We start from the raw sequence: 27,951 nt of genomic DNA, 5'->3' as shown, positions 1-27,951 counted from the left end.
TATATCACGAACGAAAACCAAATAGCAAATATGCCAGAATTAGAAAAAGTTAGTGAAATCATTTTACTTTACGGTCGTGTTCAAATTACAGTTTACAAAAAACAATTATTTGACCCAAAAAAACAACTCTTTTCCATGTCTACTCGAATCATGATCTGGGGTTCAAAATCTTATTCAAATGCAACTCGATCATGATTTTGACGTTATTTTGTGGATGTAACATTCACAATCTCCAAACTAAGATTTGGAATGTGCAAATTACAGTCCAAACATGCACAACTCAAGATCCTATGATCAGGATTTGACCAATGAAAATTATTTTCGTGTAAATGTGCTGTAACCCCTATGATTTAGAAGCCTACACTTGGTGGACTATCTAAAATCCCAAAAGTTTAGTCCATTATCAATATTCCTTACTTCTTTCTCTCAGCCTTGTTCATCAAGTTGGTCCCTGATTGTGTTAGAATGACGTCAAAATCACTAAGAGTCCACTCTGCTTCTTCATCTTTGTCACTAACAAATATCTCAGTACCAGAATCAATAGATGTCCATATTCTCTTGGCAGGAGGAGTGCCTGGGTCCTGCATCACATTACAAGATAAATTAAAGGGTCATGCTAAGGACACTTGTTAAGAAATTAAAAAAAGAAATATTTATTTTGAAAATTATAATAGGACTCAAAAAATAAATAAATCATTGAACACAATTTTACACATCTCAATAAAAATGTTTCAAAAAGTAAAAATGGTACAGTAGTAGTGGTTCAATTATTGACCTGATAAAAGTAGAGTCTACTTGATAGCCCTCCAACATCAAGCTCCCAAGTCCTTGCATCCCCCACCCAACCATCACCTTTTTTGGTGGGATAGCCATACTCACCCCAAGTAGGGTGAGGAAGCAACTGAACTATCTCTTGAGCATGAGGATTGCTGTAAGGATCACAAGTGCTCACTGGTTGCTCCAAGTGTTGAGCATTCCCAGGAGCACAGTAGTAGTGATATGCTGAGTAGGGGAAATTGGCTGTGTCATTTCTGTATATTTTTTTGTTGTCTGGAGTGATGTGAAATGGTGGACAGTTAACCAGGCCTTTGGGGCTGCACCAAGCTGGGGTTTCAGGGTTTATGATCATCTCACTATATCTAGTGACATCAGTGAGTACATCTCCATCACAAGGAGCACCATTGTTCTTCCAGCAGCTTCCAATGTCTAACAGATAGAACTGGCTCTTGGCCCCTCCCCCCTTCTTGATATCCAAGCTCAACCTCACCTTGAAATTTGGTGACTTTGGAAGCTAAATCATTAACCAAACCAAATGGTTAATTATGTCAAATCAAACTAGATGCATTGAGGGAAATTGTACCATATGTATGGCTCGCTAATTTAACTATTAAATATTAATTGAACAGAAATGTAAATTTTGGACTCACAGTTTTTAGCATTCCCCTAGTGTCATAATGGTAACCTCCAGAGAATCCTTTGGTTGCATCAGCTCTAAGGTACAACATCAACCAAGGGTACTTCTTTGAAGTCCTTAGTTTGTGTTTGAACACCCAACTCCCAACATTAACTTTCTTCTCCCAAACTACCTCATAGTAAGACACACCATCGTGTTCACCTCCACAACCAGAATCCAAATCATAAGTACCACTGAACCCCCCTTGCATTGTGCCATCTTTGAGCTGTGTCCATTGATGACACAAGATGGGTTGATTCATGCACCCTTGTCCAAAACAAGGAAACCTTCCCGGGCTAAAAGGGGGTACCTTTTTCCCGTCCTGAGGACATAACCCCGACCTGGTGTCATAGTTACCATTTTTCAGCATTACCATCCAAAACTGCCAAGGCCTTGGGGTGTCTGCAACTTCACATAAAGAACCCAAATACAATTCCTTTTCAATTGCATAAAGGTCTGTGTTGTTGATATTTTCTGGTTTTAAACCAGGAAATGAGTCCCCCACCCCAAGTCTGTTATCAGCTTCTGTGACCTTGTGAGTCAGAGAACCTGGCCATCACAACAACTCTCAACAGAAGAAAACACATTGGCAATTTTGAAAAGCTAAAAATACGAAGGAAATTATAGAATATGGAGTGGACATAACAAATTACATATATAATATGTGACCCAACATTGAGGACCAAATATGTGATAAACTGGACTAATATAAATTTTAGAGGACCAGGTGATATGGCTTACCTGAAAGATCAAAACAATCAGCAGCTCTTGGACTACCCATGTGAGGAGCTTCTTGACCAACTTCATTGCAGAAGTTCCAAGCCTCAAAGGCCACCCTCAGACCATCTCTCTGCATTCCTGGGTCCCCTACAGCTGAGACATGACTTTGCTCTGAGGACACAAGAGAGGCACTGAACACAAGCACATTCAGCAACAACACAAACAATGTTGTCTTCTCCATTGCCATTCCTGTGGGAGGTTCAGACTTCAGAGGCAGAGGAGCATGGTAGAGGGTCTAATCTAATGTTAGGAGCACTTTCCACTTCTGGTTTCAGGTGGTGCTTTCTTCCCTTTAAAGTGCCATTGCCCTTTACCAAATTTATTGTATTTTGTTTTGTTAGTACTGAATGAATAGGTGACTTCACACTCATTAATGAGAAAGTTATAACCGCAGATGGGATCACTATCAATCATCAAATAGAGGAAGCTACCGTGAAGTTCAACTAATGTGGCACACGAGTGATGCATCATTTGTTACCGTCAGATGTGCTTTTATCATAATAAACGGTTTTGATGTTTTATTGGCAATCTGGTGGGTGGATTTGGAATGTGTAGATTGAAAATTGCAATTTAGTCCTTATGTGGGCTGCTGGTACTCCTGTACAGCCAAGATTATAGTAAATGCACCATACTCAATTTTACTTGGGTTGTTTCTTAACTAAAGTATTCATTTTTGCCACTTTTGTCTCTTCTAATTCGACAGTCACGCCACTTGTCAAAATTGGAGAGAAGAACCTCTGTTTCTGTTTACATCAATTAGCCCGTTTTAGTTGTGTTTCGGAGTATCTAGATCAACCTTGCAATCAAAGGTGCTTAAATCATTTAATTGTCATGACAAAATATTAATGTTAACCAACATTCTTTTTTTTTTTTGAACAAATGTTAACCAACATTCTTAAGAAGAGTGAACCACGAAGCTAGAAGATGAAACAATCTTCATCGTTATAAAACTTTTAACTATACAAGTTTATTTATTTTATGGGAGTTGAATTATGTGTGAATTTTCTTTTTAGTAAACTCTATAAAAATTTAGTAGACTTTCAAGTTTATTATTAAATCAATAAGTTAAAAAAATTAGATAAAAACACAAATTATTTTAAATATTTTTCTTTGCTTTTAGAATTTAACGTATCTTTATTTGATGTGTTATTCTTGAATCAAAGAATTCTCACCTTTAACAACATTAAATCTTTATTTTCTAACAACATTAAATCCTCAATGAAATAATCTACACTATTTTTTGTGTGAAATATAATCTACACTATTAACGCGCTTACAAAGAGAAAATAAATAAACATAATTGCTCCATTCAATATGAATGTAATGATAATCTTAACATAAATTAAATCTTAACATAATTGCTCTATTTAATATGAATGTGGTTACGACAACACCGATGATTGTAATAATAATTTTAACATAAATTAAATCTTTAAAATATTTGATTTTTTTTTAAATCTTATAAAAATTTTATGATTAGATAAAACTCTAATTTAAATTTAAAATATTTTAATCTTAACTTTTAATTTTAATCTTACATATAAAAATAACTATTCTCACATCTCACATCTCGTGTTCTATTTTGAGTTACTTGAAAAAGAGATGCATATTATATTTACACTTTAACATAAAGCAACTTGCAAGATACATGGGCGACAAGACTACTCGTAGCTTTCCACACACACGCGTGTTACTAGTATATGTTGAATAAATTTGTAGTCTTTTAATTATTTTTAATTTTGATTATGTAGTCTTTTAATTATTTTTAATTTTGATTATAATATTTTAAAATTTATTAGAGACAGAGACAAAGAAATGCAGAATCTACCTCGACGTTGCCTTTTCTATTTTTATTTTCTCCTTTAGCATAAAATAAACGAATCGCCGTTGGTCTTATCGATAAGATATGCACGTATGAGTTGAAATTTATTCTGGTTTATTTTTCTAAAATACAAGAAGAAAAGTTTCAGAATGGTCGTTAATAAAAGAATGATAATCGCTTTGACCAAGATTTCAAATGGAAAGTTGGAAACACCAAAATGGATTTTAAAAATGTATTTCAATTGAAATCACCAAATCAAATGACCAGCTGTGATGGGATAATTTTCAATACTGTAAAATAAAATAAATTCTTAAATTTACGGATCGTTATTGTTTCTCACTTTAATAAAAAGATTTCAAGAGTTTATTTTTAATATATAGTTTTATATCATTAATCAATTATAATAATAATTATAAAAATTAACAATATTTAATTATAAGATAAATTATAATTGAATAAAATTTATTCTGCCAATATATATTTAATACTACATAAGAAAAATTGCATAAGCATTTTCCCTTAAAAAATGGAATGGACCTATAAAACCAATCTAAAACAATATTTTTAACAAAGGACGATAATCTCCTTTGAAATTTTATTACTAAAATTTTTTTACCATATAATATCTGTTTGCAAAGAAGTTACCTTAAACGCAATCGACGTTCATGTAAAAATAATACCTGAGTTATTTTAGGATTTTTGCACTGGCTAATTTTCTTAATCTGGCCAATCAGCTAATTAGTAAAATAACTAAATATTAGAAAGAGAGATAAGGGAGTATAAAATTATAAGAAATGTTAGTAACATGCTAAAATAATCTTTTGAATAATCATAATTTTGTTTGAATCTCACTTTTTTAAAAAATAAATCAGAATTTCACTTTTTATTAAATGCATTTCAGTTGCTAATTTTATAATTTTTAATAAATCTTAACTAACAATTGAGAGTCTAAAAAAAAATAAAATGTTTGAAAGTGAGTTGAGTAAACCCATTGAATGTAATATAATTTATTTGATATAGTATGGGTATTTGATTTTATTATTTCCCAAAACAGGTATTATTAGTTATCCCCTTGGCCATCACGGAAGAAGATGCTTGTCCTATAAGCAATGACTACTTGCGTTGCGTCCATATAATGCGTGTTAAGTGTGAACATATTCTACAGAGCCACAAACTACTCTTCCACCCTTCCCAACACAAATAGTCCTAAATTCAAATCTATATATTTATCTCTTTCCCTTTTTTCTTTCTAAAGCTAGGAACAGAATAAATCTTTCCTCTGCTTTCTTTTTCTTGTGTCTCCCTACACAGGTTTCTTCATTTCCATTGTTATTTTCTTGATTTTCCCATGTATACTCATAGTTGGTAGCATTTCAACTTGTCAACTGCGTTCGTGCTTGTGTGCGTGTTTTCTAACCATATGATATGGTGTGAAACTTTGACCTTTAAGAAGTGCAGCATTTTTCTTTCTCTGCACTTTCACCGTCATCACAATCACATTCCCGATTTCCTGGTTATAAGAGAGTGATCACGATGAGCCATTCTCTCTCTCTCTCTCTCTCTCTCTCTCTCTCTCTTTTATTAAAATAAAATAAGTGTGGTAGGTGACAGAATCCATCAACTTTTCCATTGTTTTTCCTGTCTTAGAATCTTAGAAGAATGGGAGTTTAGTACTAACTCAATTCTGAAAATTAATTCGATTGTCTCACACTTATATAATCTATCTTGGATTTATCTCTAGCTGATGTGAGACTTGGATTTTTGACTTGGATTTTTTCCAATATCCTGCAACTTGATTTTCTTTCAAACTACTCTCACCGATTCTTCCTTTAGCACGAATTTAGTTTCATTCCGAACAAGGAAAAAAAAAATAAAGCTAGGAAATCTGTGTAGTGTGTTGTTCAGCTTTGTTCCAACCTTTCACTGATTCCATAGTCTGCGTTTGTTAATTGCAAGTTATTTTGTTTGTGATGCTTTGAGGTGTTAATATTTTCCGAGTTGTTATATTTATTTTTGAAATTTTGAATAGTTGGAAGTAGAAGGCAGTGATCTGACATGGATGCGGAGAATGGCGAAGAGAGAAAACATCATGAGGCAAGCACGTCAGAGAATAGTGCAGAAACAAGCACGAATGGGGAGAAGAGAGAAAAGGGCAAACAAAAGGAAAAGCCAGAGACAGTTCCATTTCACAAGCTGTTCGCTTTTGCAGACTCCACTGACATTCTTTTGATGGCTGTTGGGACCATTGGTGCCATTGGAAATGGTTTGGGTTTGCCTCTCATGACTTTGCTGTTCGGTCAAATGATTGATAGCTTCGGTAGTAACCAGCAAAACACTCACGTGGTTGAAGAAGTATCCAAGGTAAAGCCATAAACGTGTCTTGTTGGTTGGTTAATGAGATTTGAATTGATTTTGAAAGTATGTTTTTGAAGCCTTGTTAATTAGAAGTTATGATGATATTTGGTCGTGTGATTGATAAAACTGCAGGTTTCTCTTAAATTTGTGTACTTGGCAGTAGGATCTGGGATGGCGGCGTTTCTCCGTAAGTATTATATTTTATAATAAGATCATTGTGGTTTGTGTTAAACCATTTGAGTTTTCTAGACACTGAAGTTGAGAGAAATATTTCATTTTTCAGAGGTGACTAGTTGGATGGTCACTGGGGAGAGACAAGCTGCACGGATACGGGGATTGTATTTGAAAACTATTCTGAGACAAGATGTTGCTTTCTTTGATAAGGAAACGAACACGGGAGAGGTGATAGGGAGGATGTCTGGTGATACGGTTCTCATACAAGATGCCATGGGTGAGAAGGTATATATGATGTGCTGCAAGAGATAAATTTTGTCGGCTTGAATGTTAATTAGGAGCATGAAGCCACTTTGTAGATGCTGAATGTTTGTTTTTTTGAACAGGTTGGGAAATTTCTGCAGCTAATAGCAACATTCATTGGGGGATTTGTGATAGCATTTGTCAGAGGGTGGCTTCTTACTGTTGTCATGTTGTCCACCCTTCCGCTTCTTGCTTTGTCAGGTGCTACTATGGCAGTCATCATAGGCAGGATGGCTTCTCGAGGTCAAACAGCTTATGCAAAAGCTGCACATGTAGTTGAACAGACCATTGGATCAATAAGAACTGTATGTTATTTGTTGAAACCTTAAGTAGATATCTGTGGAATTCTATAATTTCTTGGTTGAGAATGTGTTTATTGCTTGTTGCTTGCGTCTTGACAGTGCTATAATAATTATATTTTCTTTCCCTGTGTATATTTCCAGGTTGCGTCCTTTACTGGGGAAAAGCAAGCAGTATCTAGTTATAGCAAATTTCTTGTAGATGCTTACAAATCAGGAGTTCATGAAGGTTCCACAGCTGGCGCTGGTCTAGGCACAGTTATGTTAGTTATTTTCTGTGGTTATGCTTTGGCTGTATGGTTTGGCGCAAAGATGATAATGGAAAAAGGATATAATGGGGGCACGGTGATTAATGTGATTATTGCTGTGCTAACTGCTTCAATGTAAGTAGCATTTTTTTAAAATGTATTTCCACTGCTAAGAAAGTTTGGCAGTTCGTTGCTTTTTTTATATCCAACACAACCGCATATAGAGATAAATAGATCTATAATTCAACTTTTTTACATATTTTTTTCTCCATGTCTTAGGTCTCTTGGACAGGCATCCCCTAGCATGAGTGCTTTCGCTGCAGGTCAGGCTGCAGCTTACAAAATGTTTCAGACAATTGAAAGGAAGCCAGAGATAGATGCTTATGATCCAAATGGAAAAATATTAGAAGATATTCAAGGCGAAATAGAGTTGAGGGATGTTGATTTCAGTTATCCTGCAAGACCTGAGGAACTGATATTTAATGGATTCTCTCTTCATATACCAAGTGGTACAACTGCGGCTTTAGTTGGACAAAGTGGAAGTGGAAAGTCTACGGTTATCAGCTTGGTAGAAAGATTCTATGATCCACAGGCAGGTGAAGTTCTTATTGATGGCATCAACCTGAAAGAATTTCAGCTTAGGTGGATTAGAGGAAAAATTGGCCTTGTCAGCCAGGAGCCGGTGTTGTTTGCATCTAGCATTAAGGATAACATTGCATATGGAAAGGAGGGAGCAACAATTGAAGAGATAAGATCTGCATCTGAACTTGCTAATGCTGCTAAATTCATTGATAAGCTTCCACAGGTTCTATGCTCTAGCCAGAGTACTTCAATTTCAAGGCTATTTCTTGATTTGTAATCTTGGAACTTGTTAAGTAACCTTCAGCTTTTTACCTTTGCATGCAGGGATTGGACACGATGGTTGGTGAGCATGGAACTCAGCTGTCTGGTGGACAGAAGCAACGCATTGCCATTGCAAGAGCAATCCTGAAAAATCCGAGAATTCTACTTCTGGATGAAGCAACAAGTGCACTTGACGCAGAGTCTGAAAGGATAGTGCAAGAGGCTCTAGACAGGATCATGGTCAACAGAACTACTATTATAGTGGCGCATCGCTTGAGCACAGTGAGGAATGCTGATGTGATTGCTGTCATTCATAGAGGGAAGATGGTTGAGAAAGGTATTATACAATTTCATTGAAAACGTGCCTTCTTTTCAATTTCCATTGATTAAATCGTTGATCATACATATAGATGATTAGCTCATTGATTCTGATAGAATTCATTCATAGAAAGTAGAATTCAAATCATCACAATTTTGTTTGCCTATATCTTACTATAACTTGGTGTGTTTATTAATCAGGAACACACATAGAATTACTAAAGGATCCTGAGGGAGCTTACTCTCAACTTATACGCCTACAAGAAGTAAACAAAGAGACAGAAGGAAATGCTGACCAACACAACAACAGTGAACTTTCTGTAGAATCCTTTAGACAATCTAGTCAAAAGAGATCACTTCAAAGATCTATTAGTAGGGGGTCATCCTTAGGGAATAGTAGCCGCCACTCCTTTTCAGTTTCCTTTGGTTTACCCACAGGAGTTAACGTTGCTGATCCTGAACATGAAAGCTCACAACCCAAAGAAGAAGCACCAGAGGTTCCACTCAGCCGCCTTGCTTCCCTCAACAAGCCAGAGATTCCAGTTCTTGTGATTGGATCTGTAGCTGCCATAGCAAATGGGGTTATATTTCCAATATTTGGCGTGCTGATTTCCAGTGTCATCAAGACATTTTATGAACCATTTGATGAGATGAAAAAGGACTCCAAGTTTTGGGCACTGATGTTTATGATCCTTGGTCTTGCATCATTTCTTATAATTCCTGCACGAGGATACTTTTTTGCGGTGGCAGGGTGTAAGTTAATCCAACGTATCAGGCAAATGTGTTTTGAGAAGGTTGTCAACATGGAGGTTAGTTGGTTTGATGAGCCTGAAAACTCAAGTGGTGCCATTGGTGCAAGGCTCTCAGCAGATGCTGCTTCTGTTCGTGCCCTTGTCGGTGATGCGCTGGGACTATTGGTTCAAAATTTCGCAACTGTACTGGCAGGTTTGATTATTGCTTTCGTTGCATCTTGGCAGCTGGCATTAATTATTCTTGTCTTGATTCCTCTGATTGGAGTAAATGGATATGTTCAAATGAAATTCATGAAGGGATTCAGTGCAGATGCAAAGGTTTGTTTTCTTTTCCATTACTGTACAAAGTTATATACGTAACTAACTGTATTATTAAGCTTATGAGACAATATATTAGCATAGTAATGAATGTTTGCTGCTGCAGATGATGTACGAGGAAGCAAGCCAAGTTGCTAATGATGCAGTTGGAAGCATAAGAACAGTTGCTTCTTTCTGTGCTGAAGACAAGGTTATGGAACTATACAAGAATAAATGTGAGGGCCCCATGAAAACAGGGATACGGCAAGGGTTGATCAGCGGATCAGGATTTGGGGTTTCATTTTTCTTACTGTTTTGTGTTTATGCAACCAGTTTCTACGCAGGAGCTAGACTTGTGGATGCTGGGAAGGCAACATTCTCAGATGTTTTCCGGGTACCAACTCTTTCATACTTGCAATATGCATTATAAACTTTGGAGACGGAAAAAATGTGTATAAAGAGTATTACATTTCAATTTTTCCTTCTTGAAAATGTAGTAGTTTTCATGTTTTGCAGGTTTTCTTTGCATTAACTATGGCAGCTATTGGAGTTTCCCAATCAAGCTCCTTTGCTCCTGACTCAAGCAAAGCCAAGTCAGCTACTGCTTCCATATTTGGAATTATTGATAAGAAGTCAAAGATAGATCCTGGTGATGAATCTGGTAGCACACTGGACAGCGTTAAGGGAGAAATTGAGCTTCGTCATGTGAGCTTCAAGTATCCTTCTAGGCCTGATATACAGATTTTTCGAGACCTCAGCTTGACTATCCATTCTGGCAAGGTAAATTTTGAGTTTTATATTTTAACTCCATCTCATTTCAAAAGGTAGCTTAAATGCATGTGTGTAGCAACTAATGATCACCATCAAAATTTGTGTTCCAGACAGTGGCTCTTGTTGGTGAAAGTGGAAGTGGAAAATCGACAGTGATTGCCTTGTTGCAAAGATTTTATAATCCTGATTCAGGCCAAATCACACTTGATGGGATAGAAATTCGTGAGTTACAGCTCAAGTGGTTAAGGCAGCAGATGGGTCTTGTAAGCCAAGAGCCAGTTTTGTTCAATGAAACTATACGTGCCAATATTGCCTATGGAAAAGGAGGTGATGCTACTGAAGCAGAAATCATAGCTGCAGCAGAAATGGCCAATGCACATAAATTCATTAGTGGCTTACAACAGGTAAATAATCAAGAAAAAAACATTGGCAAAGATTTGATTTTTTTACTTTCTTTATGTTATCGTGTCTTTGCAACATTACCAAATAAACTTTGTATCTTATTGGGTAAGTTGTTCTTATTGGCAAATGTGTTTGACTTTACCAATTATATTCCCTCCTATAATAGGGTTATGATACTATAGTGGGAGAGAGAGGAACCCAATTATCTGGTGGGCAGAAGCAACGGGTAGCAATTGCTCGTGCCATAATTAAAAGTCCAAAGATATTGCTACTAGATGAGGCAACAAGTGCATTAGATGCTGAGTCAGAAAGAGTTGTTCAAGATGCGTTGGACAAAGTCATGGTGAACAGAACTACTGTGGTTGTGGCACATCGTCTATCTACAATAAAAAATGCAGATGTGATTGCTGTTGTAAAAAATGGAGTTATAGTGGAGAAAGGGAAGCATGAAAAGCTCATTAACATCAGTGGTGGATTTTATGCTTCCTTAGTCCAACTTCACACAAGTGCCTCAACAGTATGAGTTTTGCCTAATTCCAATCTTCCTTTTTTTTGGTTCTTTTTTGTACTATGCTTCTTTATTCTATATTTTTTAGAAATTCAACAGAAGATTATACCAAATATTTGTTTCCCCCTTCTTGTAAGAAATTTATTCATGTTGTCAATAACAACAGATAACCAAAAATATGCGAGAACGATGGAATATATCTTGCAATATTTTGATAGCAATATAGCAAAAATTTACCATTAATATTGTTCCACGTCTTTCTATCTTTCTTACAATCGTTTGCCTACTGATTTCAATGGTTGTCGTTTTCAAATAAAGCTAGTCATACTATTTTTTTTGCTTTTTTATTATATAATTGGCGTTGATCCTACTAATTTTTTTTCCAAGCTAACACCTAACAGTTCCTGTGATTATTTTATGTATTTATTTATATATTTATATTCTTAGTGGTTACTAGCACAGTTGTAAGCATCACTCAATTTTCTTTATCAACTCTTGTGTATTAATAAGCTAACTACACAAGTGAGGTGGAAGAATTGCATTCATAAGGAAAAATGTAATTTATTATTAGTGGAATTGACTTGATGTTTCTAAAAACGCCAAACTTAAGATTCAACTAAAAAGTCCACCAATTTTTTATTATTTTTTTTATAAAAATTATTAACAAAGTGAGATACTTTATATAGTTTACACCTAAAACATAATAAAAAGTAAATTGAAGGTAACCAATATGTATTATTTCAATCCTTAGAATAGAGATTTGGTTAAAAAGGTGATGTGAAGAAGGGCATAGTATTCTAAGATTCCCTCTCACCGTGATATCGATGAGGTTGAACAACAAATACATGTGGGAACGTCATGCATGACGAAATTACATCCATTATTATGACCAAAAAAAGGTGGAAATTAACCTATCAAATCTGAAAGTGGTGCGTTTTCGTGCTTGCCACGGGGTGAACATGTTTATTGAAAAGTAAAGTAATGGGTTAATTAATCCATAAGACATATCCCGTGGAACAGCACCAAATTCTAGTTCTAGAAGACAATTAATGACGCCATCAGCTACGTACCGTGGAAGTATATAATCAATTAGTCTATACAGTACATTAATGCAGGAGAAAAACAAAAGGAACTTTCAAGTTTTAACATTGCTTTGAAGTTTATTAAACAATTAAACCAAAAGTTTGCTCACAGCCTCATATGACCCAAAACAGAAATAAATAAATAACTCACTGAAATAAACAAATAAGATAGCAAATCAAACTAATCCAAGGTGTGGAGCTCTTTACATATATATATATATATATATATATATATATATATATATATATATATATATATATATATATATATATATATATATATATATATATAAATTAGTATCTTAGTTCCTGAAGTATAAGATACTTTTTTATAAAAAAAAAATGGCATACCGGAGATACTGATAGCCTAGTTCATCTTAACTATATTGGCACCAACTCAACTACCAGTTGCTATAGATATTGTTTCATTAGTTTTTAAAATTAAGAAAATTTTAAATAAATTTGTGAGAGCATAATTTATCAATCATATTAGTTTAAAATTATAAAAAATATATGACTTAAGTAATAATATTAATATATGTTTAAAAATCAAAATGACATTATGTAATTAAGTTTAGAAACTTAGATGAAATAACTTAAATTTTATTTAAAACTTTCTTAATTCAAAGAGAATGTTATATACTTTTAGGGTGTAAAATGGTGAATTAGTCAACTTTATATTATACTTTTAGGATTTGCTTCCTCGGAGCTATGAAAAATATTTTAAAAGATAAGTTATATTTTTTATTAAAATATTATCAATTAAAACTTTGATAATTTATAGACAATAAATTATAAAATTATTATAATTTCATATCATTTTAAAGAAGACAGTATAATTCCATTTTTACTTTTATTTTTGGTGCTTTAGTCAATTGTATTTTTACAATGCGACTATTTGTGACACATCCGTATGGCGTATTAATTGCCTGCATGCAAAATAAACCCAATCCGAAAACTAAATAATATGCATTGAAATTTTGAAATGTGCATTATTAATGCATCTGTGATGTGTCAGAGATTCAGATGCATCCACGCCTTCAGGCTTCAGCCATAATATTTGGCTCAGCCATTCCAAATCACATAGTATTCACAATAAGTTTAGTAGTTGACTTGTTTTGTTAGATAAGAAAAACTAATAGTTGCGTTGACTTTAGAAACTAGAAAGCAATAGAAGCCAAGGAATAAATAAGATTTATTATTGTAGTAGTAATAAATTTCTTATATTGTATTTTTAAATTTAAATAAATCAAAATCTATAGAAGATATAAATACATCATAGTTAAATAATGGTGAAAAGTACACATTTCAAGAAAGAAAAAATATAATAAAAATGTTTTCATCGTTAATCATAAACAATTTATTTATTAAATTAAAAAAGCTATAAAATTTTCGAAACTACAGAGAGAGTTATAAAAATAAATCATTTGAATTAAGATATATAATTTCTCACATTAATTTTATCATGTTCTATATAAGTATTTCATCTTTATTCTAAAACTTTCGGAACTTTATGTTGGTTAAATATTAGTACTATATTGGTTCCCATTTATATTGCTCTTCATGGTGAAACAATTATTTGTTTTATCTAATAAGAGTAATGATGAAGTACTCACACACGTCATGCATCTTAATCGTTTTAAAATTAGTTTTGTTTTTTGGTACGTATGTGAAACTTAGTTTTCTTTGGGTCCATTTTGAGAAAGGAATAAAACATTTTTTTAGTTCTTCAAGTTTGCTTTGCTGTTTGTTGTTGTTCATGTCACAAGGAATTGAAAAATAGAAATCTTTTATTAAAAATTATATATGGTAGAGGTGAGTTGAATATTACAGTATATTCTACAAAAACTTTTCTCGATCTTTCAATTTTTTAGTCAGTACCTCAAGGGTTAATCTCTACGTTAGGTGCACTTTCAATCTTCAATTTCAAAATATACTACATCCTCTTCCCCTCCTTTATTACATGCACTAAATTATTAGTAATATCATGATTTGAGAAGTAACTGTTCATTTGTAAGACGGGAGAATTTGAAATTTTTAATGAACTCAAGCACTTTTTTACGTTAAAGAAGCATGTATATACCCTAGTGCCCCACTAGACGTGGTGGTGGTTTCCTTAAATATTCACGAATCATGAAGATGCATGATACTGAAAAATAAAATAAAGGCCACACGAGAATAATAGTCGAAATTTCAAAATACAAACTGAACACAAAACAACAAGTCAACATTTTTTTTTGATAAATAACAACAAGTCAACATTACTGTCCAATGATTAGTGTGATTCCAAGACTTAATTATCAATGATCACGTAAGCCAATTTTAGTTTGTGGCCAGACTTCAATATACATCCCTAATGGACGGGGGATCCGGAAGCTGAATTCTTTATTCTATTAGACTTTAATTTCTTTCTGCATAAGAAAATAGGCATTGTGACAAGTTTGAAATTAAATATCAGGCTTCACGAGTCCAACAATAACTATTTTTTTTTTTGTGTGTCCAACAATAATTTTATGCACACGTTATCAAGAAAGATTCTTTAAATTAAATCTAGCTTAACTAGTAAAGATTTATATAGCAAAGCCTCAAAGCAATTTCAGCTTCATCGCCATCATAGCATGTCATTAACAATCTTGCTAATTAAAGAACAATACATTTCCTACAGAAACTGATAAGACAAACAATTACAATGGAAATGGATTTTATCTCCCTAATGAATCAAAAGCAACCAAGCAGAATAGAAACCATGCAGCAAAGCAAAGTCGTGGAGGAAGAGCAAAATGTAGGGTTGAAAGCAGGATTTTGATTTAGTGGCCTCCAAAAGGGTAATGAAGTTATTAAACATTAGACCCCATCGGCCCCAAAGAAAAAAAAAAGGAGCAGACACATTATCAGTTTTCTTCCTTCAATATTTTGCCTGTAGTGGTATGTTAGAGCTGAATACTAATTAATTATATGACATGGTATCTGTGGCTGGATTCATATGTCAAAACTTATAGATGTAATGCGACTATGTATTCAGCTACTTCACCAATACGGAGGGACTAATCATCTGGCTTCTAATTAAGTTTTCAGCTAGCTGACGGCTTATAATCTATTAATTAAAGTTTATAAGCTAATTTAGTAATTTTACCAAACATAAATGAAGAGTTGTTCCAACTATAGAGGTCAAAAGGATAATTAAATAAATAAATAAATAATGTTTAAACTTAATACTTTTAAATTAAATTCATTTATTATTTACCAATTATCACCTTATCATTTTGTTTATTTAATATAGAAGAAAAACTGATCTCAGTCTATTTTAGTTTATTTTAAACAATGATGATACACAGTTTCTATGTCATAATAGTTTTCAGATTGAACTAGTTGATTTTAATTCATGGATCGGAACACACGTCTCTTTCGTTCAGCTGCTGCTATTGTTGTTGTTTGGAATCTTCCATGTTCTTTAGCGGTAACGCATCACATGAGAATGAGATGCCAAAGTTTAAACGTAAAGTTTTTACCGTTCAACACTCAATGCCAATTCCTTACTACAAGCTAGCCTGAACCACCCACCTACTACTGGTACAATAATGCAGTTATCCGCTTCATCAGTTTTTCCTTGACAGAGGCTTATTATGAAGGATATCACCATGAAGTTCTCTGGTGCCACGATTGCCACATAAGGCATAAGGGTACTGTCTCGCAATCAACACAGTCTAACACAAAGATATAAAATAAAAAATAAAAAATACACAACATACACATATGGATTAGAAATTATTGGATGGTTCGGACCATCATTTCTAAGTACTTTTTAATTTCGAAAGAACAACTAAATAAATCAAATCAACCAAAAACACACATGAATCATGCTTAAAATAATCTGACTCAATTTCAATGGAGTGATCCTATCAAACTTAATTGCATTGCATGCATGCACTTATAACCTGCGGGAATGAGAAAGGAGAGGAATGGAGCACACTGCAAAAATGAAATGTACTTATAATTCACAACTTACAACTTAACCAGTTAAGCTGTCTTGAATCTTGATGTCTCAAGGGGACTCTTTGGTTTTCTTTTATAAATCTGCACATGGATATATATTTAATCTGCATGGATATCGTTTTCTATCTAAACCACTCAGTCCATTACCAGCTTTTTTTATAAAAAAAAAATAAAAAAAATATAGGACATTGAAAAGTGAAATTCATTTACTATTAAAAAAAACAATTTGAGTGTCTCCAATCTTAAGATGTCTCCATCTTACCAATGTGATTTAACTACTAACCATCATGAAAGAGAAAGTGAGGTGGTAAGTGTCCATCCTTTATTGATCAGTGTATACAAACACGTAAACAAGAAATGAATATACCCACATAAAAGTGGAGAGCTTCTATAGTATATAGAATTAAATTTTTATTACTCTTAACATGCATGTACCATAATCCGAGATACAATTATATTATTATACTCGATGCCACATCAAGGAGCAAAATGCAACACCATAAGTGATACTGATACAATGAGTCATAACCCTTCAAGAATTATAGGAAAAACTATAGAGAAAGTAGACTTATAAGACTGAATCTTGCTCTCTCTTGAATATCATTAAGCTCAACTTAAATTAAGTCTTCTTTGGAGCAAGCTTGGCCTTGATATCATCAACCTTCGTAGTATCAATCTGGAAAGCCTGAGCAAGAACATTATCAGGCACAGTTGGTGTTGAAGTGATAAGAGCTGCAGCTATGGACACTGTGCCAGGGAGTTGGCTGTCGAAGGCAGAAAGCACAGAAGCAGGCTTATCACCATTGTTCTTCTGATAGTGCACCAAACCTTTTGGGAACACAAAGATTTCACCGTTCTTAATAGACTTTGAGATGAGTTTGTTGGATGTGGAGATAAATCCAACATCTAATTCACCGTCCAACACAAACACAATCTCAGTGGCACGAGGGTGTGTGTGAGGTGGGTTAAGTCCCCCAGCTTTGTAGTCTATTCTTGAGAAAGACACCCCCACAAGTAATTGGTATATATGTTGCTTTTAGGGAAAATTCGAAGATTGAGTTGATGGAACGGCCCCACGTTCCACGTTCCTTTTATTTTTCCGTTGCAATTTGGCCCACGTTCCACGTGCCTTTTATTTTTTCCCATTGCAATTTTTGGGAATTTTTATTTTATGGTCCATTTTTCTTTCATATTAAACCTTTATCTTTACAACCAATTTCAGTAACAAATCACATACCTATTTTCAAGCTCACTTCTCATAACAAATTGGTTGTAAAGATATGTATGTGCCACTTCGCGTTTGATTTGTAATGACAGGAGGTACACTTACTAATATTTAATTTTTACTATTTGATCTGAATATGTCATTTAAATTAATTTATATGTTTAGATCATTGCCATTTTAATTTACATGAGTATCCAATGAAGAGGGGTTTGGTGAGAGTTGAGAGATGTAAGGAGATAGGCAGATCAAGAGTTGCCATGCAATGTAATTAACTCCAAAACTCATCTTCTATCTTTCTTTTCTCCAACTAAATTCAGTTTAAACAATTCACCAATCATGTTTCTGATTTGACAATTTCTTATTATATTATTTAGTTTAATCATTATTAAATTATCAAATTAGTAATTTAAGCTAATATTTAAATTGATTATGACCTAAAGTTTTTACGAATTCAACTTTCGACTTAAATATAATATATAGTATTATGCTTATGAGTCAGTGTTAAGAGAAATTGACTTTTGAAGATTGTCATCAAATACCAAATCTGAACAACCTTGGAGAATGGATTGGCACTTCGACAAGTCCATTCCTGCAGAGACTTTCTTGTTTCTTGTTAAACAAGGAACGTACGTAACTACCCCTTTAGAATATACATGTCCATATAATTATAATTTCTTCCTATTTTACCCACTCTTCTTCACTTCAGCAGGAACACGGTGCATAAATATGGCATTCGGCTAGCTATACCTACTTGTTGCATGGGTGGCTTGTAACTTTTTTTTTGAAAGGCAAATAAATTTTTATTATAAAACACCAAATTTCCGGCACACTTTTGTAAATTTCCTCCCTTGATATTTCTTCTTTCAAAGTGGAGGTGTTGGATTTGGAAGCAGAGAATAAGAGAGGTCTGAACTTGAAGGAGCATGGTTTGGGAGTGGATAGGAAATGAAAAGAGTGGGTTATGGGAATGCTATTAGAAGAGAAGGAATGAGCAAACTGGAATGCCGCTCATTGTTTCTCCTTACACACAACTCCAAGTTCTACTCCCCACCAACAAAACAAACTCTCTTATGTTATTTGCATAATGACCCCGATGTGCATCACAGGGTTCAATGCACAAATACTTGAATTTCAAATTCTCTTCCACACCAATCAACCATCGGTTTGGTAGTTGCGCCTCTGCATCTCCCCACTGTTCACTTCACTCACTCACTCTACATTCCTAACACCACTCATTATATAATGCAAAACATGTGCCAATGACATCAAAATGGTTTGGCAATTAATCATTTTATTTATATTAATTGATAATTATTTTACAAATCAGCCCCATATATAGCAATTTAAGTTTTAGTGATTGAAAAATGTTACCAAGTTTTAACACATAATTGTAATTGTCTATCAAATTGTGCTTGCCTTTAACTGTAGATCTTTTTTTACTGTAATTGCAACATAGTCACTGTTAATTTTGCTTGCTGACCATGTGATAAAATTCCAACCCCCCCCCCCCCCCCACAATCATTTTTCTTGGTTCCGCCCCAGCGAATACCATGTTTATCCCGTTTCCATCAATTTGAATCACTTCTTCGAGTCTCTTTGGTGGGGAAAAAATAATAAGGAAATACATAAGAGGGATGGGCAATGAAGGATTTTTGGTAACTGGAAATAGGAGGGAATTCAACCACGTCTCTTGCATTTTGTAGCAGTTTTGTTACTGTCGGAAATTGCTTGTTTATTACAATTTTTCTGGCACTTAAATATTGCAAGAATTGTATATATTGTAATTTTGTATTATTTTTCTCTCTCAAACCAAACACTCCCAAACTCATCCTATTTTATTTTATTTTTTTTATCTATTTTCTTCCATCTTATTTCTTTCTTTCCTATTTCTATTTACTTTATTTCTTTTCCTCCTAACAAACAACTGTTCATGAAACAAAAATACCATATTTTTAGGTAAAATGGTAAACTGTTCCCAATTTGTAGGCTATTGACAATGCTTTTTTCACTATCAACCGCTTCAATTTGATAGACAATCTAGGACTCGAATCATATACTTGAGTCACACTCTAGTTTACAGTAGCGAGGGATTTTGTCAATCGTATAATGAAGTAAATTAACGAAAGAATTATATTATTGTAAGAAAATAAAAGAGAAATTACAAGAATGGAGAGTGACGAACAAAAATCAATGAAGAGGAGGAGAACTAAATCAAATGAACAATTTTACTTTCTCGTTGGAAGTTCATACATTGCTCTTCTGAGCGCCTCTGTATCCTAGTGGACAAATGTGTAAGGTTTGAGTGATTGTGAGTACAAAATTTCCAACTCTTTCCTATATCAATCCCACCCTATTTATTTATAGACTAACGTCACCCTAGCTCCTTTTGGAATTCCATTCAAGTGAAGCAAATTTTGTTTCTATCACCCTGCAGTTTGATGTTTAATAATACAGCAACAGTGTCACTAGCTGTATGGATGCATGAATCTTGGCCATCAATGACGCTCGTGCATGGCATATGGCTTACACGTAGGGCCATCTAAGTTAGGAATAAAATATACTCTTCCAACCAGAATGTTAACAAGGCTGCGAGGTTACTCCATGAATACCAACAGCAAAATTCTAAGATTGGACATTAGTTGAGATCAGATAATGCAAATAATTGAGCCCTTCAAGTATGGTACCAGCACCTGAAAGATGTTATGAACTAAATACAGACGCAGCCATCTCTATAAATTATGGGTTAACGAATGATAAAAAAACACTAACAGTCTAGCAGCAACCTACATTAAAAGGAATCAATTTTACATGTAGTTACAAATATTGGCAATACTCATCTCTGAATTCCCTACGTTGATTAGTAAACAAATATGAATTCAAATTTTGTAGTTACAACCATGTCTTACCTTTCTTACAGAGTAGTTATCCAATTTTGGTTTTCAGCACCAAGGCAGGATTTAAACTTGGTTTGCCCCAGTTACCAAGAAGAAACCTCAACATACAAACCAGTAGTCAATGATTGAGAGGCAGTTAGCTCATGAAACTCATTTTAAATCCATTAGTAGAACTAAAGAAAGCTACCAGGTCGCCAGAAACCAGAAGTAGAAAACAATGCCTCACAAACCTCAGCTTTCTAATTTCATTATGTAGCCATCAAAATCCAGCCTCCAGTAAGATCCTCTTTTATTCTTCAACAATTACAAGTCCCAGCATACAAAGTTAACCTCGTATAGGTTATTTTTACAAGAGGGCTCCAACAGTTTAACATTTTCCATTACCTGTCATTAATAGCACAAAGCTTTTAGTAATCATAGCACAAAGAATCAAGAAGAAAGGCTTCAAGTACTTGAATAATTGAATTATTTTCATACAAGTTAAGCTAAAAATAAAGCTAATTCAATGATTCAAAGATAAACTGTTTTCTGGATAGAAGACAATTGCAAAAGATATTATTGGCAAGAATTGACCGCATCCCTTCAAACAAAACTGAAAGGTAAAAACTAAAAAATATAGAATATGGCAGAGCTGTAACTCGAGAGTGTCTAAGAAAAGACTAAAGAGTTTTTGCATGGATATTTTTTTGCCTCTCTGAACAGAAAATAAAACAAATCTTACCAACCTGATCTGCATCATTTTATATGCCTCATCCATGGACATCACATTCTGCTCTATTTGCCACTATCTGAGTTTTTTATTTTTCAATACTAATGAACCATCTCCACTCAACACATTCCTATTCACTAAATAGTTCATATTGTTGGAGTAGAGAATAATCCATTCTCTCACAACTGATTTGGGGGAATGATTGAGTCAAGAAATGTTCAGTAAGAAACAGAAATATGGCTGAGAAAGCAGATTTTAGTCTGACATAAAAGTTCGGTTAACAAGAGACAGGTACAATAAGTTATGAGCGGACTTGTCAGTGGGAACTGTGTGTGTCTATGTAATACATAAAGGAGACATCCACTTTCAATGACAAGATAAATTTCATATATTTGAGGGTTAAAATTTCCCATATTTTGCCTGGATATATATCACAAGTTACATTAATAAAGTTGACTTGGATACCTGGATTTTTTACTGAAATAAATATGTTTAACTTTGATCATTTGGTTAACAAAAGCTTGAAACACTCACGATAATCATACGTGGCCACACTTCTACATTGCTTAAGTCTGGCTAGAAGATGGTATCCTACATCATTCTTTACACCTGTCATCAACATTTTCTTAAATGTGAATAACCTAAGTATCTCATATGGGGTTATATCTGTTGATAAGTTGTGAAGAGTTCAACTATAGATAATCTCTTAACCATCCCATCAAATAGGTAGAAGATTCATTAAACTGTGAAAAATATCCAATTATAACTAATCACATAATTCAGCTTTATTATTTTTCTACTTATGTTGGTTAGATCAACAGTCTCAGTAGTTATATAAGATATGCAGCTCAGTCATTTTAACAACTTATAGAAGTGGCCTCCCATCTTAGTAGCAGGTAATTTATAGCAGTGCAGCCCAAAAAACTAAAAACAAATCCAAACCTTCTATTTTTCAGGGTCCCATAGATCAAATATCACAATAGAAGTTGAGATCATCTGAGGCATTGTAAAAAGTTTAACTCATCCTGCAACCCTGCAGGAGAAACCTTTCCCCCTCCGGAACACTTTTGATGTGAAGGAGTTTGAAATGAATAATAATATGTAAGACCTAAGTATAAGTAGTCAATCCTAGATAACAGTGCGGAGCAGCCACCTCCAAAAATGCAAAAGCGGATAGCAAATAGCGAGATGGCCACTATTGCGAAGTCTAGAAAACAATACATATAATTTATAATTTCATATCATACACATAATTTATAAATACTGAAAAATAGAAAAATACAAAAAAGATAGTAGTTACTAAGGGGGCATAAGTAAGAAACCAAAAAATTTTATTTGATAAAATAAATAAATTAAAAGATACAAAAAATTGAAAAACGAAATCACAAACTGTTTAAAGACAATTAATTAATAGGCAGGGATAATTAATGAGGGAGGATAATTAATAGGAGGTTTAAAGGAAAAAAATTGGATAATTAATAGGGGAGTGTAAGTGCATAACTAAATAGTTTAAAAGATATAAAAAGACAATCTCAGATTTTTATTTGCTGTTGTAATCCATGATCTCAATAGTAATTGCACCTGCTGCTATCTCGTCACTAACGTGGTGCTATTGACTACATAGTATAAGACATGGATAGAGGTGGGCAGCATTTTATTTTTTTATTAAAAATACTAAGAATAAAAATTGAAAAAAAGAAGAAAGGATAAGATATCGCCCTGGACAAAAGAACGTAACAGAAAGGAACCGATAAAAGGAGACATTCAATGGAACAAAGCTGCCCAATTCCTCAACACATCTTTTAATGAAACCCCATTTAGAATGCCATGTGCTTTATGTAAAATGAACTCCAAAAGCTAAATAATAAAACTAAATCAAGTGTTGATGACCTAAAAACACCTTAAAATATGATATTTCTGTCCCAACCAAATGTACTGAGTGTAGCATAAGTTGAATGTTGCCACAATAATTAAGAGGCTCTCTAGTTTGAGAAAATATTTCAGTTTACACTTTAATTACAAAAAGGCAACCTATTTTTGGTTTTCAAAAGTCAGTGAAAACAACTTTTTTTTTTCTTGTTTCACTAATGCAATTTTTTAAAACTGGGAAACAAAGCAAAAACAGAAAACATAATCCCAAACCAAACAGCCTCTTAGCCTCTTCACTTCTGCCAAAACTATGAAAGCTAATCATCAAAGAACTGGTACAGGGACCTTATTCACAAATAAACAATGACTTATAAAAATATTCAATTTACACGAACAATGGTTGTGAACTCCCGAGTAGGATCAAGACACAGGCCTTGACACAGAACAATCCTTCTTGTGACCTATGGTGAAAGCAAGAATCAGACTCATCCTTCACAAAGCCCCCTCCTAGACTAACACAAGTTTTTCTTAAAAATATTTCTCATAAATAATATTAAAATCAATTCTTCCCTTTAAAAAGGCTACAAAGATATCCTAACAATTATCCTAATTTATCATAATTGATAAAATAAAAATAAAGAGATCCCTAATTAATAGGAATATAGAATCATATCTAACAATTATCCTAATCCTAATTAATAAAATACGGAAATGAAATCTGGATTCTGATATCAGAATCTTATTAAGATAGGAAAAAACAAAGAACCAAGATAAATTGAAAAAAAATCATGATTTAAATAAAGATATATGATAACCCTATTAGTGGCCCACATTAACAACATGAATGTTCCTCCCTGGTAACAAATAACAACTATTGGAAATTCGTTAGAATTCCCTAACAAAGACAAATCTGACACTTAAAGGAGCAAAAAGTTCTATTACACGACAAATTGAGATCATTTCTTGTGTAAAACAGCAGCTATAACGAATTATTAAGCTTTAGCAAAGTCACTACATTGGAATTTCAGACAGCCACGTGTAAGTTTACCATAATCTGTAACCCGGTTGTTCAGAGTTAACAACTATTGGAAATCCGTTAGAATTCCCTAACAGACAAATCTGACACTTATACGAACAAAAAAAATATATTACGTGACAAATTGAGATCATTACTTGTGTAAAACAGCAGCTCAAACAAATTATTAAGCTTTAGCAAAGTCTTTACATTCATTGGAATTTCAGGCAGCCACATCTAAGTTTACCATAATCTGTAAACCGGCTTGTACAGAGTTAACACAACTATTGGAAATCCATTAGAATTCCCTAACAAAGACAAATCTGACACTTAAAGAAGCAAAAAGTTATATTACATGAGAAATTGAGATCATTACTGGTGTAAAACAGCAGCTCCAATGAATTATTAAGTTTTAGCAAAGTCGTTACATACATTGGAATTTGAGGGAGCCACATGTAAGTTGACCATAATCTGTAACCCGACTTGTACAGAGTTAACAACTATTGGAAATCCGTTAGAATTCCCTTACAAAGACAAATCTGACACTTATAGGAGCAAGAAGTTATATTACACGACAAATTGAGATCATTACTTGTGTAAAATAGCAGCTCCAAGGTATTATTAAGTTTTAGCAAAGTCGTTACATACATTGGAATTTCAGGCAGCCACATGTAAGTTTACCATAATCTCATCTGTAACCCGGCTTGTAGAGAATTAACAACTATTGGAAATCCGTTAGAATTACCTAACAAAGACAAATCTGACACTTAAAGAAGCAAAAAGTTATATTACACGAAAAATTGAGATCATTACTTGGGTAAAACAGCAGCTCCAACATATTATTAAGTATTAGCGAAGTTTCTACATACATTGGAATTTCAGACAGCCACATGCAAGTTTACCATAATCAGTAACCCGGGTTGTACAGAGTTAAAATAAAGAATACAAGAAAAGACAAGAAATAAGAAGTACCAATTGTGACGTCAAAAGTCAGCCAGTACACCCTCAAGTTAGAAAAACATAAAGCATAAAACTCAATTATAGTAGTTAATATATCCACTATAAAACCAGGGCAATCTTTTGGTATTGTGAGCACTTTTATCACAATTATATTCTTAGTTCTTACTTTCCAATCTTGAGCAAATATACATATAAAGAATACCCTTCTGTAATGTAAGTAGAACCAATTATATAGACAATATGGAGATTAACGTTATTGAAGTGCAATATGAAGCTAGATAGCAAAGTAACAGAGTAGGAATACTTCTTCAGTTTTCAGAATTTCCAAGAAATTCTAACTAAAAAGAAAAATACTAGAGGATGCAGAGCAACAACAATGAGCATACATCATACTCATAAAATGCCACTGAAGATAAATCTGATTCAAAATAAAAAGCTGGCCAGGAGAGAGTATTAAACCTATACCTCATTCATTCTTTTCTTTCAAATCACTCCTTAGGAAGCCCGCTGCAAACTTTCCCGTCCTCCACAAGCTGATTGATCGCAGTCTTAAGCCTCTCATAATCATCAGCAGTATTATAAACTTGATGAGATATCCTTACGTAACCAGTTATAAACCCATCCTTGTCCCTAGGATCCCTATCACCATTCCTCAAAGCCTGGTAATACACAGGAACTTCAACTGCATGATAAACCCTAAGGTACGACCTTAACCTCAATGCATCATCAACACTCATCACACGCAACCTAGAAGGCAACCCCACCATAATCATGCTAGCACACATATCAGGAGGCGACCCCAGAACCGTTCCCCACGACTCCGCCAACATGGTTCCCATTTTCACAACCCCGTCATGGTTCCTCTTCATAATCCCCTCAATCCCACCCTCAAACCGATTCACGAACTCCAAAATCGATGGCACAACAAGCTGGGGGCTATAGTCACGCATCCCCACCCACGCACTCTCAACCGGTAGGCCCTTCCCGTACTCCTGTGAAACGACAGGGTGGTGCACGTCGTTTGATTTTTCCTTACAATACAAAAACGCCACCGAAGGCGGCGAGAAAAACCACTTGTACAAATTGCTCACGTAAAAATCAGCTCCAATTTCCTTAACGTCCACGGGGACGCTTCCAATGGCGTGAGCGCCGTCGACGAAAACCTGCTCCACTCCGTGCTCTCTGCAAACCCTGATCAATTCGCGAACGGGGAGAACGAACGAAGGCATGGAAGTTATGTGATCGATTATCGCTAACCTAACTCTTCCGCCGTTGAGTTTACCTTTCTCGAGGCCTTTCTTGAACTCCGTTATGATTTCTTCCTCCGAGCGCACCGGAAAGGGGAGTTCAACCTCGACGATGGTGCCGCCGATGGGACTGACGTAAGCTTCAATGGATTTCTTCACGGCCTGGTAGGCGCAGTGGAACATCACAACGGCGTCGTTCCGGTGGAAGTAGCCGCGGACGAAGCGGCGGCCGATCTGCTGGAGGACGACGGCGGCGGCGGTGGTGGCGTTGTCAACGAGGGAGACGTCGTCCACGTGGCCGGCATTGATGAGGTCTTGGATGGCGGCGCGTGAGGCGAGGATACCGGGGCGGAGCGCGTTGAAGTAGAAGTCGTCGGGCTGCTGGAGGAAGCGGAGCTGCCAGGTGGACTGCGCGGCGAGGACGGAATGCGGGCAGCTGCCAAAGCTGCCATTGTTGATTCTGGCGACGCCGCGGTGGTGGTGGGAGAATTCCTCGCGGATCTCGGCCTCGGAAATGGTGTGCGTGACGTGCGCGAGCTTGGGTTTCTTGCCGGTGCCGTTTAGGTGGGTGGTGTTGTCGTTTTCCATGGTGGGGGTTTCGGGAAGTGTTGTCATTGTTATTGTTTGGGGAGAGAGTGAGCCGTTGGTGGTTGGTGGTTGGTGGTTGGCGGTTGGAGATAACATAGCTGGGGAGAGGAAGTGAGGAACTCTTGAGTGCTGAAATTGTCGTTATTCGGTTCGTCTTTTCTCCTTTTTTTTTAAAAAAAAAAATATATTTTGTTCTTGACTAGTAAGATTGTCTTCCGCTTTTTATATAGTTTTATAGAAGAAAAAGAGACAACGGGTGGATGGGCCTCACCCGAGCAAGGGGACTTCTTTTTAACAATCCTTATTTGTTCTTTATACCACCTTTCATTGTTTATTACTCTATTGATTTTGTATAAGTATTTACATAAATGTCTTATTGCATTTTCACCCACATAAGATTATTCTTTTATAAGTTCATCATCATTATTTTTTATCAAGTTTCAACTCTTCTCTCCAATCGTTCATTTTACACATTTTCACTTATACAAATGCATTAAAAAATGTAATTAGGAGGATAAATCTCACTAAAGAAGATCAATCAAATTTTCTAATGGAGATTAATAATTGATAAAAATTAGTATATATTATGTTTCCATTTCAAATATTATAGATGAAAAAAAAAGAATTAGGTTAAGAGGAAGATCCTACTAAAGTGATCAATTAAGTTTTCTGCAAAGTTCAATCATTTGTAAAACTCTTTAGAAAAAAAATCCAACATATCAATGACATTTTGTTGTCTAATAAAATTAGGAACTTTTCATATTTTTCTACATTTTTTAAATCAAATGTATCTTTAATAAAAATATGTTAAAAATGTTAATTACTACTGTTAAACATGCTCCAACTCTCCTAAAAACAAAACTCAGAGTACAACTAGAGAACTAAAAACAAATCACACTTAAAATATATATAAAAAAAAAGTCAATTTCAATGAGTGTTTTCAACTAATTAAAATTTTATTTTAAAAAGGGCATTTTAATAGAACAATTATTATCATTATTTTTTATTAAAAGTTGTCAGATTATGTGGAGACTGTGGTACTAC

General features: G+C 34.5%; 4 protein-coding genes across 6 annotated transcripts; 1 reads left to right on the top strand and 3 right to left on the bottom strand.

Moving 5' to 3' along the window:
- Window positions 1-31: 31 nt before the first annotated feature.
- LOC114378015 lies at window positions 32-2,585 on the bottom strand. Its single transcript, XM_028336524.1, has 4 exons — window positions 2,195-2,585; window positions 1,428-2,002; window positions 776-1,291; window positions 32-581 (listed from the first exon to the last, which is right to left on the bottom strand). Exons 1-4 carry the CDS (start codon window positions 2,418-2,420, stop codon window positions 414-416), a joined length of 1,485 nt encoding a protein of 494 aa, XP_028192325.1. The 5' UTR covers window positions 2,421-2,585; the 3' UTR covers window positions 32-413.
- Window positions 2,586-5,209: 2,624 nt separating this feature from the next.
- LOC114378004 (ABC transporter B family member 4-like) lies at window positions 5,210-11,568 on the top strand. 2 transcript variants are annotated; one of them, XM_028336507.1, is made up of 13 exons: window positions 5,210-5,366; window positions 6,085-6,416; window positions 6,543-6,597; window positions 6,694-6,869; window positions 6,971-7,192; window positions 7,331-7,569; window positions 7,714-8,239; window positions 8,341-8,614; window positions 8,797-9,665; window positions 9,772-10,038; window positions 10,161-10,424; window positions 10,526-10,819; window positions 10,984-11,568. In XM_028336507.1, the coding sequence occupies exons 2-13, from the start codon at window positions 6,111-6,113 to the stop codon at window positions 11,338-11,340; spliced, it is 3,849 nt and encodes a 1,282-aa protein (XP_028192308.1). In that variant the 5' UTR covers window positions 5,210-5,366; window positions 6,085-6,110; the 3' UTR covers window positions 11,341-11,568. The 2 variants fall into 2 exon arrangements, 1 of the variants encoding a protein (XP_028192308.1); XR_003659241.1 differs by lacking the exon at window positions 10,984-11,568 and having other exon boundaries at window positions 10,145-10,424; window positions 10,526-10,628.
- Window positions 11,569-16,841: 5,273 nt separating this feature from the next.
- Window positions 16,842-18,212, bottom strand: LOC114369299 (germin-like protein subfamily 2 member 4). Its single transcript, XM_028326508.1, has 2 exons — window positions 18,165-18,212; window positions 16,842-17,433 (listed from the first exon to the last, which is right to left on the bottom strand). The coding sequence occupies exons 1-2, from the start codon at window positions 18,210-18,212 to the stop codon at window positions 17,020-17,022; spliced, it is 462 nt and encodes a 153-aa protein (XP_028182309.1). The 3' UTR covers window positions 16,842-17,019.
- A 1,585-nt stretch (window positions 18,213-19,797) lies between these two features.
- Window positions 19,798-27,108, bottom strand: LOC114377994 (L-cysteine desulfhydrase-like). Of its 2 annotated transcripts, XR_003659240.1 has the most exons (3): window positions 25,538-27,108; window positions 20,532-20,903; window positions 19,798-20,315 (listed from the first exon to the last, which is right to left on the bottom strand). XR_003659240.1 is itself a non-coding variant. In XM_028336491.1 (2 exons), exon 1 carries the CDS (start codon window positions 27,001-27,003, stop codon window positions 25,561-25,563), a length of 1,443 nt encoding a protein of 480 aa, XP_028192292.1. In that variant the 5' UTR covers window positions 27,004-27,108; the 3' UTR covers window positions 19,817-20,903; window positions 25,538-25,560. The 2 variants fall into 2 exon arrangements, 1 of the variants encoding a protein (XP_028192292.1); XM_028336491.1 differs by having other exon boundaries at window positions 19,817-20,903.
- Window positions 27,109-27,951: the final 843 nt, after the last annotated feature.

The sequence above is a fragment of the Glycine soja genome, chromosome 2 (genome assembly GCF_004193775.1).
Source record: "Glycine soja cultivar W05 chromosome 2, ASM419377v2, whole genome shotgun sequence".
Taxonomy (NCBI): domain Eukaryota; kingdom Viridiplantae; phylum Streptophyta; class Magnoliopsida; order Fabales; family Fabaceae; genus Glycine; species Glycine soja.
Note: the sequence above shows the minus strand (reverse complement) of the source record. Positions and strands in the feature narration are given on the sequence as shown.